Source organism: Heliconius melpomene, chromosome 13, assembly GCF_056956725.1.
Source record: "Heliconius melpomene rosina isolate 202511_hmr_F chromosome 13, ASM5695672v1, whole genome shotgun sequence".
Lineage (NCBI taxonomy): Eukaryota > Metazoa > Arthropoda > Insecta > Lepidoptera > Nymphalidae > Heliconius > Heliconius melpomene.
Window position 1 is genome coordinate 8,977,996 of NC_140401.1, and position 12,290 is coordinate 8,990,285.

Here is a 12,290-nt window from a genome sequence, read left to right on the forward strand (position 1 = left end):
CTCAACAGTCGCTGCCTGACATTCAATAGACATTAATTCCATACATGTAGTACATTCCATACATGTAATATACGATAAACATTAATTCCATACATTAATCTAATGATATACATTGATTGTAGCAATCGAACCCATAACCGTTGGTTCTATAGTCATATACAGTACCACTGCGCCATAACGCCGTTGATTCTTAAAAAAATCGTCATATTAAATTTTAATTTTCCCGTTACAAGAATGTTATTTAAAAACCGTTATTAAACACTTTAAATTACATATACAAGTAAAAAGTAAAAACCCTTTTATAAAACGGTACTTATCTTTTTATTTTATCTCAACGAACTGCTTTTATTGAGTGGAAAGGGAGAATTACATTCTATAGTTAAAACAGTTCCTTATCGAAACGAAAAATGTTATATTATTCAATGTTTTACAACTTCACTGTTTGATTCCCTTGTAAAAAAAATTAAACCAATATCAATAGTCAAATCGCGGGCTTGAGTTAAGCCACTCAACACGTAATGCCTCCAGAATTCGGCGGCGAGTGTGGAACAGAAGTGTCTTAATGGGAACGCAGTTTCTTAACACTATGTTCTCAGGTATCCTCTTCCTGTTGTTATTAAAACACTTTTTAGTATTAATTTATTTAGTCTTAACTAGATTTCCTCTGCCTATTCTGCTATACGCAAGATACAGACTGAAACTATAAAAAAAGTGTATATAAAATTCCAAATATAACAAAGATAGACGATTCTGAATGTAATTTTACCGTCTGTGCGCGATTACCTTCTGTAGAAAGGAAATTTAAATATTAGTAGTAATTACTAGTGTCGCCGACATCGCTGAGCAGACGGGGCGGGCGGTGTCAAAATGTAATCAAATCTTATTGTATTTTTATTATTATATTTATTTCATACATTTTGCAGCGAAAACAAGATAATTTTGAGAGAGAAATTAATAAAATAGCAGCTTTACAAATTTCCATATTATCACTGGGTAGGCGGAGAGATCGTAGTGATAAGACACTCCAGTTACTTTCCGCTCAATTTTCGACACATTGAGTATTGAGTGATGGAACTCAACGGCGTGTTTTGACCTAAACTAACATTGGGATACTGAATAATTTTAATTAGAATCCCTCCCTTCTACGTATTTAGTAAATTCAGTAGAATGTAGGGATGCCTATAATCATCACGTTTACTATCCACCGATGACCACTGCGCCAGGGCGGCTGCAATATTATTTTCATATTTTTTTAAATAACCAATTCATTTCTCTTTTCATTTCATACATTTTGGACAAAATCATCATATTTTCAATATTTCCCTTTCCATTTAAAAATATTATTTTTCAGTTGACATTCCATAAAGAAACGATAATTGTATCCGAAGTCCGAAATATTTAAAATATCAAAATGAGAGATGAAATGACCAAAAACCGAATCCGCAAGAAGTACATTAATTTTTTTTTCTTTTGTTAGGCATTGCTTGTTGAGTGGCGGATCTTACCGCCGCGCTTTGCCTCGTTACCAGAGCGAGGAAATTAAAATATTAAATATTTCATTCCCCCGAGTGAGAATCGAACCCACACACACCGCGCTTATAGTCGCACGCTTGTGCCTCAATTTCTATTGCTTAATTTATTGGCTCAATTTTACAAAGTAAATGAATTTATTCTTTTATCATATTAAATAAAAAAAAGTTTGGTAAAAAGAAAGTTCCACAATAAATAGAACACCTGGCAACATTAGCTTTTACCGTTAACCTTATTTGCTTTCAGTACTTTGACGAATTTTGAGCTTTACATATATAATACCTATCTTGATATTACTAAGAGCAATGTCCTTTGAATTCAAGAGATCAAAGTAATTTCTTAAGTTTTATCTTATAAAATACTTTTGGTATATTCAACGTGTTACATGGTGACGAATAAGTTTTTTTTTTAGTTTCACGCTCTATCCCGTACATAGCACGGGATGTTTTTATTTGTTTTTGTTTTTTTAACTTCATACGTCCTTCCGATACAGCAGGGTAAGAAGATAGAACAGAGACCAGAGTTTTAGGATTCTCTGTTTCGACTGTTAACGCGGCGATTCTAAATTATACGAGGTTAGTGCGTTCAACCAAAAAACTCTTCAGCTTTATAATATTGGTAGAAAACTAAATTATTCTATAAATCTTGTAATTATTATATAAATAATTAATCTTACTAGAAAGTAAACCCTACGTACTGAAACTGGTTAGGTAAATCTTCAGATTAAAACTAAAACGCAATCTCATTGTAAATGTTTAATTATCTTTAACTAATATAGTTTTCGTTTAATTAGCAACTTCAAAAGACTAATCGCGTTCAAAAAAGTAAGGCGTAATTGAAACCTCAATTACTATTTAGATATTAACAGGTTGTTCACGAAGGCTATGTGTTAAAATCTTACTCAAGAGAAGGTTAAAATTTATAATTTTATTATGGGGTTGCCTAATTCCGTATTTTTTTTAGCTTCACGCTTAAACCCCCATTTAACAGGATAACCTAAAGAGCATAGTGAAAAACTCTATTTTATTATATTTTTCTACTAGTGTACTTTTTTCCACCAATACTGTATCAGTAGTATGCTATATAAGAATATATAATATGTAAACATAAAACACAATTTTATTGTACGTAGAACGACGAGCCATTGTCTAAGACTGTCATTGAGTCAATATTTTATATCTCGTGGGATTAAGATGGTATTAATTCATTTTAATTTAAACAACGATATTGCTTTTTGTATTCGTGGCTAATATTATGAATATCTATTTATTATCAAAAATCAGAATGCTATACTTTTTTTTTCGGAACTCTACACGATGATTGTGGGTTCGATTTTTATCATTCAAGAATGTCTTTTAACTCTCGTCGCAACGTTAAGTTCCACCTTCCAACACACAATGTCTTGAAAATTAGGCGCAAAATGGCTAAGGGAGTGCCTTAACTCTACATAATATGATGTCTGAAAACAAAGCTGTACTGTATAGTGAACTTTCGAATAGTGAAAATTCATCACATGAGTATCGTTCTAAATACAAAAACTATGAAACACGTTCATAATGTTTTTTAAGCTATTTTTGCCACTATATAAACTTGCTTCCTTTATCATAAATTTACAAAAAAAAATAAGAAAACAAAAAGAAATTTTAAACTATATCCCACGCATAGAGGTAACATACAAGAACAATTTTATCGATAGAGTCGTATTGTAAACACAATAGTTATATTTCAATTATTTTATACCCATTTGGAGAAAAGAACAAAATTATGAAAAAATATAATTAAATATAATCATAAAATAATCGACATTTTATACAATACAAAATAAACAAATCGATATTTCAAAACAAAAAAAAATCAATACACACCCAACTCCTCGCTGGTCACCAATTTAGATGCGATGGAACGCATCGCTATGAAGGACGTGCCGTTGAATATCTCCACCAGAGGCGCTGTAAAATAAACAGAGTACTAATAAAACGTTTTATAGCAGCCACTCGTAGCCGTAGTCTTCGAGAAATTGCAGTGCATTTCTTTTTAGATTAAAACATTTTTCCTTTATGCAAGAACTGATGGACAATTATAAGATGAATTGGGTTAAGCTTTATAAATTTAATTTAATTTGTTTGTGATTGCATCCGACCGGTCAAATGCGTTCCTTTTCAGAGTTTTTTCTAGGGTTCCGTACCAATTTCTGCATTGTATGTCAACAAAGCTATGAAAGTTGACCAACTTAAGTTTGCGGACGTATACTCGTTAAACCATTTTGTAAGAAATTAACACTAATTATAATTCTCTAATGATTTTCTTCCATGAAATAGGTAAAAATTTTATTTTTTTTTGGTAAGAAGATATTCAAGTTTTCAATTCTGGAAGATAACTGGCAACTCTTGGACTGCAAACTAGCAAAGATATCGATGTTGTGCTCATTACATAGGATTATCAACCTGCTATCGTAACTACTCCAAAAATAATTATTAGTATAAGCTATTTCACCTAGAAATGTTACAATAAAACTTATTTAATATGAAACATGTTGTTTCAATAACATAATAAATTCCAATTCGAAATATTTTAATTCACGTTAAAATCCACAATTTTCATTATTGCGAATTCGATTTTATCAAATACCTTTCCATTAATAGTAAAAATGTTAACATATTATTAATTAAGTCAATTATGATAAAATAATGAGATCGTCGTGGTGGATCGGTGCAGGATGTCAATCCCTATATAAACATGTCGACTGTAAATTCGATAACGACTCGGAGAAATGAATATATTTTATATTCGTTTTCGCGCTGGTAAGAAGCTAAAGCAGTGAGTGACTAACGGAGTTTTCCATATCCTCGCTCTGGTAATGAGGCAAAGCACCACTCAAAATAACTAAAAAATATTGAAATAAACAAAATCCCGACTGCATAAACATAAAAAGAAAATAAACAAGCCCAATAGCTTATTAGGATTTACAGTCGGAATTTCTTTAAATTATGTAGGGTACCTGGTAATGATTTTATTGATTAAAGAATTACTTATAGGTCCCGACCCTACCTATAAACCTACTTGCAAATCTTATTTAAATAAAATTTTAAGTTAAAAATATAAAATAGTAATATAATATTACCAATGTATATTTCCGTAGTAGTAGTTGCAAAAGCGAAGATAAATGAAGCCAAGATCTTGCTGGTACAAGAAATGATGCCGACAACTGTGTCGTCCAGTTTCATGAAGTCACTGAAAATGCTGATGGAGAACAACGTTCCTGAGAAGTAAAATATATTTTTTTAAAAACTATTTTAAGTGTAAAAGTAAAAGTTGTTATTGAAACTTAATAAAAGTTACATTATAGTTTATGGAATGATATACTTTAAACTAGGTAAATTAATGATTTACCATATACACCTTAACTAAGTAAATTGTCGCTAAATAAATGTTTTTAGCATATCGATATACAAAATATATATGTTATATGAAACTCTTCCGTAGACTAAAAGACAAAATTACTGGATTTAAAGTCCAAAGAAACTTGACATTTGGCATGTAGATAAATTTTATTTGATTAGTAGGATTAGGGCAGCACACTCTTAGTGCTTTGATTTCCTCAAATTCTTACGAGAAGGGGAACAAACATAAATTTTAATTACATCTTAAAGTTCACCCAAACAAAATTGGGGGAAGTTGCCGAACGCCTAGTACATCTATAAACTATATACTTACCGACTAAATTAGTAATGATGCTATACGTGCAGAACATACTGAACTGTACTTCATCCCAATTGAATCTATACCGCATGAACAGGTACAGTACGTTCATTTCACCTGCCAAAATATGATAGCAATGTTAAATTAATAATTTTTGTTATTTTTTTCTTGTGAAATATCATAATAAAATATTTTTGTTATTTTCATTTACTATTACATAAGCGGTCCAATTACGTGTGTGATAGATACTATTAGAATACTTTTGATAAAAGAATAAGAGATCGAATCAAAAACGAACCGTTACCGGCATTATGTGAATCCACCCTTATTGTTTGTGATTTAGATGAAAAAAAGAAAAAAAAAGGAACTACTCGTAAGTAACTAATATATTTGATATTAAAATTGTCCAGAGACAACAAGGTTATGGGAAAATTACGTAAATGACTTAATAACAGCGTTAAACATAGCCGTTACAAGGCAAAGGAAGTCATAACACTTATGACCTTATCCTTATAACGGCAAGTGGTTCAAAACAGAACACTCAAGTTTCAGGACATCCTGGCAGCATTAGCGTCTAAAGTGTAGGTAGAAAAATTAATGTATTTTTTTTTATTAGCATCACACTATATGCACATAGATAGCCAAAGGGAACCTAGTTAGAGACTTCCTTTTCTAAGCAACCCTAATTTTCGAGACATTGCTTGGGTGAGTGGGGGAACTCAACACCGCGTTTTATTCTTACCAGAACATAAAAACAAAAGGAAAATCTGTGGCGTTCAGTTCCGTCACTTAACACACAATGTGTCGAAAATCAGAAGGATTGTCTTGACAGTAGGTTCCCTCTGTCTACCCTACGGGATGCAGCGTTAAACTATAAGAAAAACATACCATGTAAAGGTCCGAATATAACACAAACGACGACAATCAATAAGGAAACTCGTAGCCGTCTCCGCCGAGGACCGCTTCTGAAGGCGACTGTTAGCGTTTCTCTTACATGCCTGGCATCGAAGAAAGAGCACACCCATCCTCGGCAGCCTACTGGTTGTTCCTATGAAATAAATATATATTTTATTATTATATATATATTTATAATTTTGTTAATCTCGTAAAACTATTAGAGAATGTACGTTTTAAACGAATAATATACAAACTTTTTTTCTCTTAATCAATATGAAAGAAACAATTTTTACAATTGAACAATATTTTAACAAACAAAATAACCGAATTCATGCTGAAAGCTCTAAAAAAGCTCCCCAATTAGTTTTAAGAGTACAACGTGACTATTATTCGACTTCAATGAAGGTTTGGTTGGGTGTTAGGTATGAAGGAGTGACTGAGCCACAGTTTTGTGTAAAAGATATCAAAGCATCAGCACAAATGTGATACACTTGTGAGAGGTAGTTAAGTCCCTTAACAACACCATGTTCAATAACCAAGAATAGTCTTTCTCTAATACAATCTTGGTTAGAAACAAACAAAAGCTGAAGTTTTTTATTTTTAGATTTTTTCCATAGAAAGAATGCCGTGTTGATTTTGATAACAGGCTTCAAATCTTTTAAAGGACTGTATTGCAGCTAGTGGAGACAACTTCGAATAAATTTCAAATATTTTTAATGGTTTTATATTATTAAATTAAACCAACACACAGTAATAGTAAGTAATAAATGTTACTTACAATAAAAAATATTGTTTTTTTCTTGTAACAACATATATGTCAAGACTAAGTATAAGGGAGAAAACTCATATCTCCCTAGGTTTTCTATCAAACGATTTATCACCCCAAAATTTAGACGTAACTCAAACCCGCGCCTCTTGGAAACTACATCACAAATATATATTTATACGAATACATATAATAATAACCACATCTTTTATGTATATAAAAATATATATTACATACAGATGACTAAAATATAATTAATATATTTATCATGTAAAATTTAAAACTTATGCTTTACATAGAAGAACAAATAAACAATCTCCATGCTTAATAAGCAAATACTCAAACTCTAGCGTGAGAACTAAACGACATACCCATATTTGCATTGTATAATTACATTTCAATTATACAATAGTATAATTATATTATTATGTACGTATTTCTGTTTATACGTTTATGAGTATGTATAAAAAAATATATATTTATAGTTTATTATTTTCTATGTGTGTTTGTCACCCTTTTTCCTTCTAAACGGCTAAAGCGATTTGAATAAAATTTCAAGTTAAATTTCATTATTGGATTCGCTAGGTTGCGCTGCAGTCGATATAGAGGTCGTGGGTTAGATTCCCACTCAAGGGAATTAATTTTTTATTAATATTTTCATTTATCCCCTCTAGAATTTGGCGCACCTCGAACAGAGTGTCTTAACACTTCCTCTAGCTACTGTGATATATGCGTGAAGTTGAAAAAAAGCTAAAAGTTGCTTATGACAAATGACATTCTGAGTGCCTAAGGTAAATCTGGCCGCGAGTACAATGGATAACCCATCAAAAGGTGAATGAACATGGTTGGCTTTAATAGACATTCTATACGTTATATACGTCAAGAAAGGCCTATTATATGCATTTTTAAATATTATTTCTTACTCTACAGACTTATAATTTTTCATCATTTGTATTTCCTTAGACATTACTTAAAACTAAACTTATGTTCCTATATAAATACAATTTTTATATTTAACTTTTCAAGCTTTACAACCTAAATATTGACTGTATTAGAAATAATATAATGAAAATAAAAACCTCATATTCCAAATAACTAACATTCCTCATAATGCCATAAATATTGATGAAGGAAGCATAGGAACATTTAACAAAAACTTATTTCCAAGTCAATTTCGTCTATAGATGCAAACTTCCCAGCCATAGTAAAAGACATGACTCAATTTGCATTGTACTATTACAATTGCGCCAGAATACTATTAGGATGCGACTAAGTTTCATTCACAGATCCATTTAATAGAGTCGACGACTCGAAACAGACGCTGTGATATATTTGTATGTATATATTAATTAATTAATGCAGTTGGAACTAACAATAACATTGGAAATAACTTTGTTTACTTATTTACTGGGATAAGTTGAAATTAACAAAATTCACTTAATTGGTACGTGGATTTTGTTAATTTCAACTCCAGTTTGTAGGCATTATTGACGTTGTTTATTTATATAAGTAATAGGGGACTATCTACATTTTTTAGTGTATTTTTTTGGATTGATATAAATTAAAATATAGCAATAGATATAAATATATATTGAAAACGTAATATTTGTAAAATGGCTGGTAATTGAAATACAAGGCGTTATCTGTAGATATCGAATCCTGTAGGATTCGTCTGCCTACGCGCGATGCGTGCTCTTTAGGAAGATAAAAAATGTATATTACAATTGGCTTGAATATAATACATTATTAGAATTGTTAAAGGTAATAAAAAGATTCATAAACAGATTTAAATGAGACATTATACATATAGTAAAAAAAATCCTTAAACCTACAAAATATGTACATACAAACGAGTTACATTAAAACAGATAAAAATTCCATTGAAAAATGCCGATACAAAATCACCACTATGTATCAAATATACGTTTTTGAATAACATTTGAATCATGATAACAGGCGGTGCAAATCCACCAAAAAGCGCTACCATATCTATTTTTCATTGAAACCAAAAAATAAATCATTCGTACAACATCAGCGCCAATCGGAATAGATTGACACCCGCATCAGACCTATCAGACACCTATCTGAGCCTCGTGAAAACCACTGATTGCGTTACGATGTTCCCCTCGTTCGAATTTGCGTAGTGGCACAGAGCAATTTATCACTTAGACGTAGGACCTGGCTCCGGCGAATGATGAACGGCCTCAACTCTACCTTAGTCTACCAGTAACCCTACACTTCCGATTAAATTGGCTCCGATACTGTCTCAACTTTGTTTAAGTACTTCTTGTTAGCGCTGCCAACTTTACAAGCTTATATTTTACGAACTTTCGCTTTTTATTGGGATCTACGTTTTCGTTTTCGTTTCGTTAAATGTATTTCAAGTCTTGTCTTATGTATATAGAATTGTATATAATAGTATACATTTGCTTAGTAACAAAAGGATATTACATAAAACTCTGTTTTTTTTCTATATTTTAAAGTAAATATTAAAAAAAATATCTTCATTAATATATTTTTTGAGGTTAATACTAAGTACTTTAAGTAATACTATAATTTATCACTTACTCTATGTCTTTCCTGTGGTATGATTGGATCCTTGAGACGAATATATCCGTAAATCAGGCTTGTTAAATATAAGCAGTTAGATATAAGGAAGATGCCGTAGTAGCCAATTTGCTGCAAGAGGATTCCACTAAGTGACATCCCAATTGGTATTCCCAAAGACATACACAAATTAGCAACACCTACTCTAAATGTCCTCATTTCTTTGGTCGTCACGTCACCAATATAGCTGAATACACCAACGCAAACTGTGATCCATCCACCGGTTAGCGACGGAAACAAATCTGAGAGGGCCGTGACCTCCAAAGGTAATTCGTAGAAGAAATATGTGTTTAATATGAAACTCGTACAACACAACACCTCACCAACTATAGGCAAGAGGATGCACGCTTTTCTCTTCCCTGTTTTATCACTCCACGAACCGACGAAAAGAACTAAAATGCACGGGAATGCGGTCTGTACGATATTTTTCCACGCTTGCACCGATGCTGTCAATTTTTGCACTTCCGATTCTTCCATCGTGTAGTTTTCTGTTTGCCGCCTATTTAGTGCTGAGCAAACTTCGTCACTGTAGCCCAAGTTAACTCTACATGCTTTTTCTAAATTGAGATTTTGAACAGCAAGCCCAGAAAACACATTTGACATAATATAACAGGCGATTATCGGTTCCACTGTTATATTGGACCTAATTTGCATTAGCTTTTGTCTAACACTCACTCTCTTCTTCCTTGTCTCTTTAGCTGTCACATCCGTCGCTTTCTCAGCTGCAACACTGACTCCATTCATGATTGCTGATTTTCTGTTAAGCCAATGAACTCAAAACAAATATATTACCATAAAAAAGACTCGCTGCTCTCATATTGTCGATTTCAGTTGTCAAAAAAGTCATAATCTATATAGAAAAGTTGGAATTAAGTCACGGATCGAACTCCATTTTCTCACACAGAATGCTTTAGCTCCTTAGGATGTTTAAAGAGTATTAGTGACACCGTTGTGCCGCAATGGTTAGGACAGACTGGATAATCTTCTTGTCTTAAGTAGATTGAACGGATACGCGTTCGAGTGGTTCCATTTAGCAATTTGTTAGCGTAGTGTCGCCTCAGAGCGGCAGTGTTCGCGGCACTGCGTGGACGGGGCGTCACAACCTTGCTGTATACCGTTTATCCCATTAGAGCTGTGCCTGTCATCATTGTGAAGTAGTGGGTACTTCTCTGTTATTAATACACGGTCAAGGTACGCTTTATGTGGGCTGGCGCTATGGATGCTATACGATGGATGTTTTCTAATAAATTTACTTAGGACTCGAAATTGTCGTAGCGCTCCAGCCAACTAAATCAAACGTTCTTGTTGAGCTACCGCTAAATTGTTATACTTATTTTTTATATATTACATTTTTAAATACTTTTCCTAGTATGTGAATATATTAAATAAATAAGTATAAAAATGTATGTATAAACAATTTTCACATTTCTACTATATTATATTCGATCGTAAGAGGAGAGAAGCTAGTGATAGTATACTGTGTTCTCGTAGCTACCTTAAAAATCAACTTTACAGTACTCTAATTCATATAGATCGGTAATAAAAAAGTAATTTAATAAAAGTTCTACCTAAGCACATCGGCTTGTGGGAAAAATTCCCCTCTATTTGTAAATGTAAGTGGTAAGCTGACAGTAATTTGGTTACAAATGTCTGGCCGGAAACGCGGTACATAATTAAAGGGCAGCGGGAAAACATTAGCCGGTATGAATGTTTTCCTTTTAGGGCAACGGTCAAATTTATCGACGTCTTGGACTAAGTCTTGGCAATGACTTGCTATTTATTCTATTTTAACCGATTTCTTTTTACAAAAAGAAAGAGGTACTTTTAATATAGTCAACGTACAATAAAAAACTTTAGTATACTTTTGTCTGTTAAGTCTCTTTAATTTCTTTTTTTTCTTGCAATATTGAATTATGCATAGTACAACAAGATAATACCAACAATCTTAAAAAAGTCATATCTGGCAATCACCGTTAATATATTTAATAACACAAAACTTTAAAATTATGGTCTCTATAAAAATTGCTTTAAACAGTTTAAAAATTAATTATTCTTTAACGACATTCTAAACAATCGAATAAAAGCATTTAATATAACAATGGAACGACATACCTCAAGGGCTCGAGCCCTGTACACGGTACGAATGATACAATTTTATCTTTTTGATTTATACCACCATTAAACTGGTATAAAAATCATAGACGTCGCTTTTTGTTTTCACGCAAATGGCTTCATTTTATTGCGTTTATATACATACATGAATTTTATGAATAAACGTTTTCATACATGAAATGTATGTATGTAGGTGAACAGTTTAATTTCTCGACGTTTTCCCTTGTATAAATATATTGGGAACAATGGAATTGCAACAGCTTGAAAATGTAAAATGTACATCATTCTTGCTCCAATACAATACCAGTGTATTTGTATTGTGGTAGCGATCGTGGTGTAACTATTGAAATTATAATTTTAAATTTAAGTTCCTATCATGAAAATATTTATAAAAATCAAATGAAATTAGCTTCACGCTGTATCTCGCACAAATATAGCAGGATAGGCAGAGGAAACCTGGAAATCCAGTAATCTGTTTATTTTTGAGACTATCATAGTGTATTGGGATATCGTTAGACATATTTATTATCATTTCTTCGCTCGCTTCGCTCTTCACAAAGCACGGCGTTAAATTTCGCCACTCAACACGCAATGTCTTACTAGTTGGGCTAACTACCATACTACTTTTCACCTACGTTTCATAAATCTATAAATTAAATAAAAGTATTAAATAAAAAAA

The 12,290-nt window shown here is 32.1% G+C and overlaps 1 protein-coding gene across 2 annotated transcripts in view; it reads right to left on the reverse strand.

The window, feature by feature from the left end:
- LOC146532863 (putative peptidoglycan muropeptide transporter SLC46) overlaps nucleotides 1-12,290 on the reverse strand; it is a 62,811-nt gene that overhangs the window by 4,295 nt on the left and 46,226 nt on the right. Inside the window, exons 1-5 of one of the 2 annotated variants that reach the window (XM_085196050.1) lie at nucleotides 9,461-10,577; nucleotides 6,118-6,277; nucleotides 5,245-5,346; nucleotides 4,652-4,789; nucleotides 3,396-3,479 (exon numbers count right to left, since the gene is read on the reverse strand). In XM_085196050.1, coding sequence (XP_085052176.1) covers nucleotides 3,396-3,479; nucleotides 4,652-4,789; nucleotides 5,245-5,346; nucleotides 6,118-6,277; nucleotides 9,461-10,243 — 1,267 coding nt within the window. In that variant the 5' untranslated portion in view covers nucleotides 10,244-10,577. Of the gene's footprint in view, nucleotides 1-3,395; nucleotides 3,480-4,651; nucleotides 4,790-5,244; nucleotides 5,347-6,117; nucleotides 6,278-9,460; nucleotides 10,578-12,290 lie in introns of those variants that run through there. The other variant, XM_085196051.1, reaches the window with a different exon arrangement.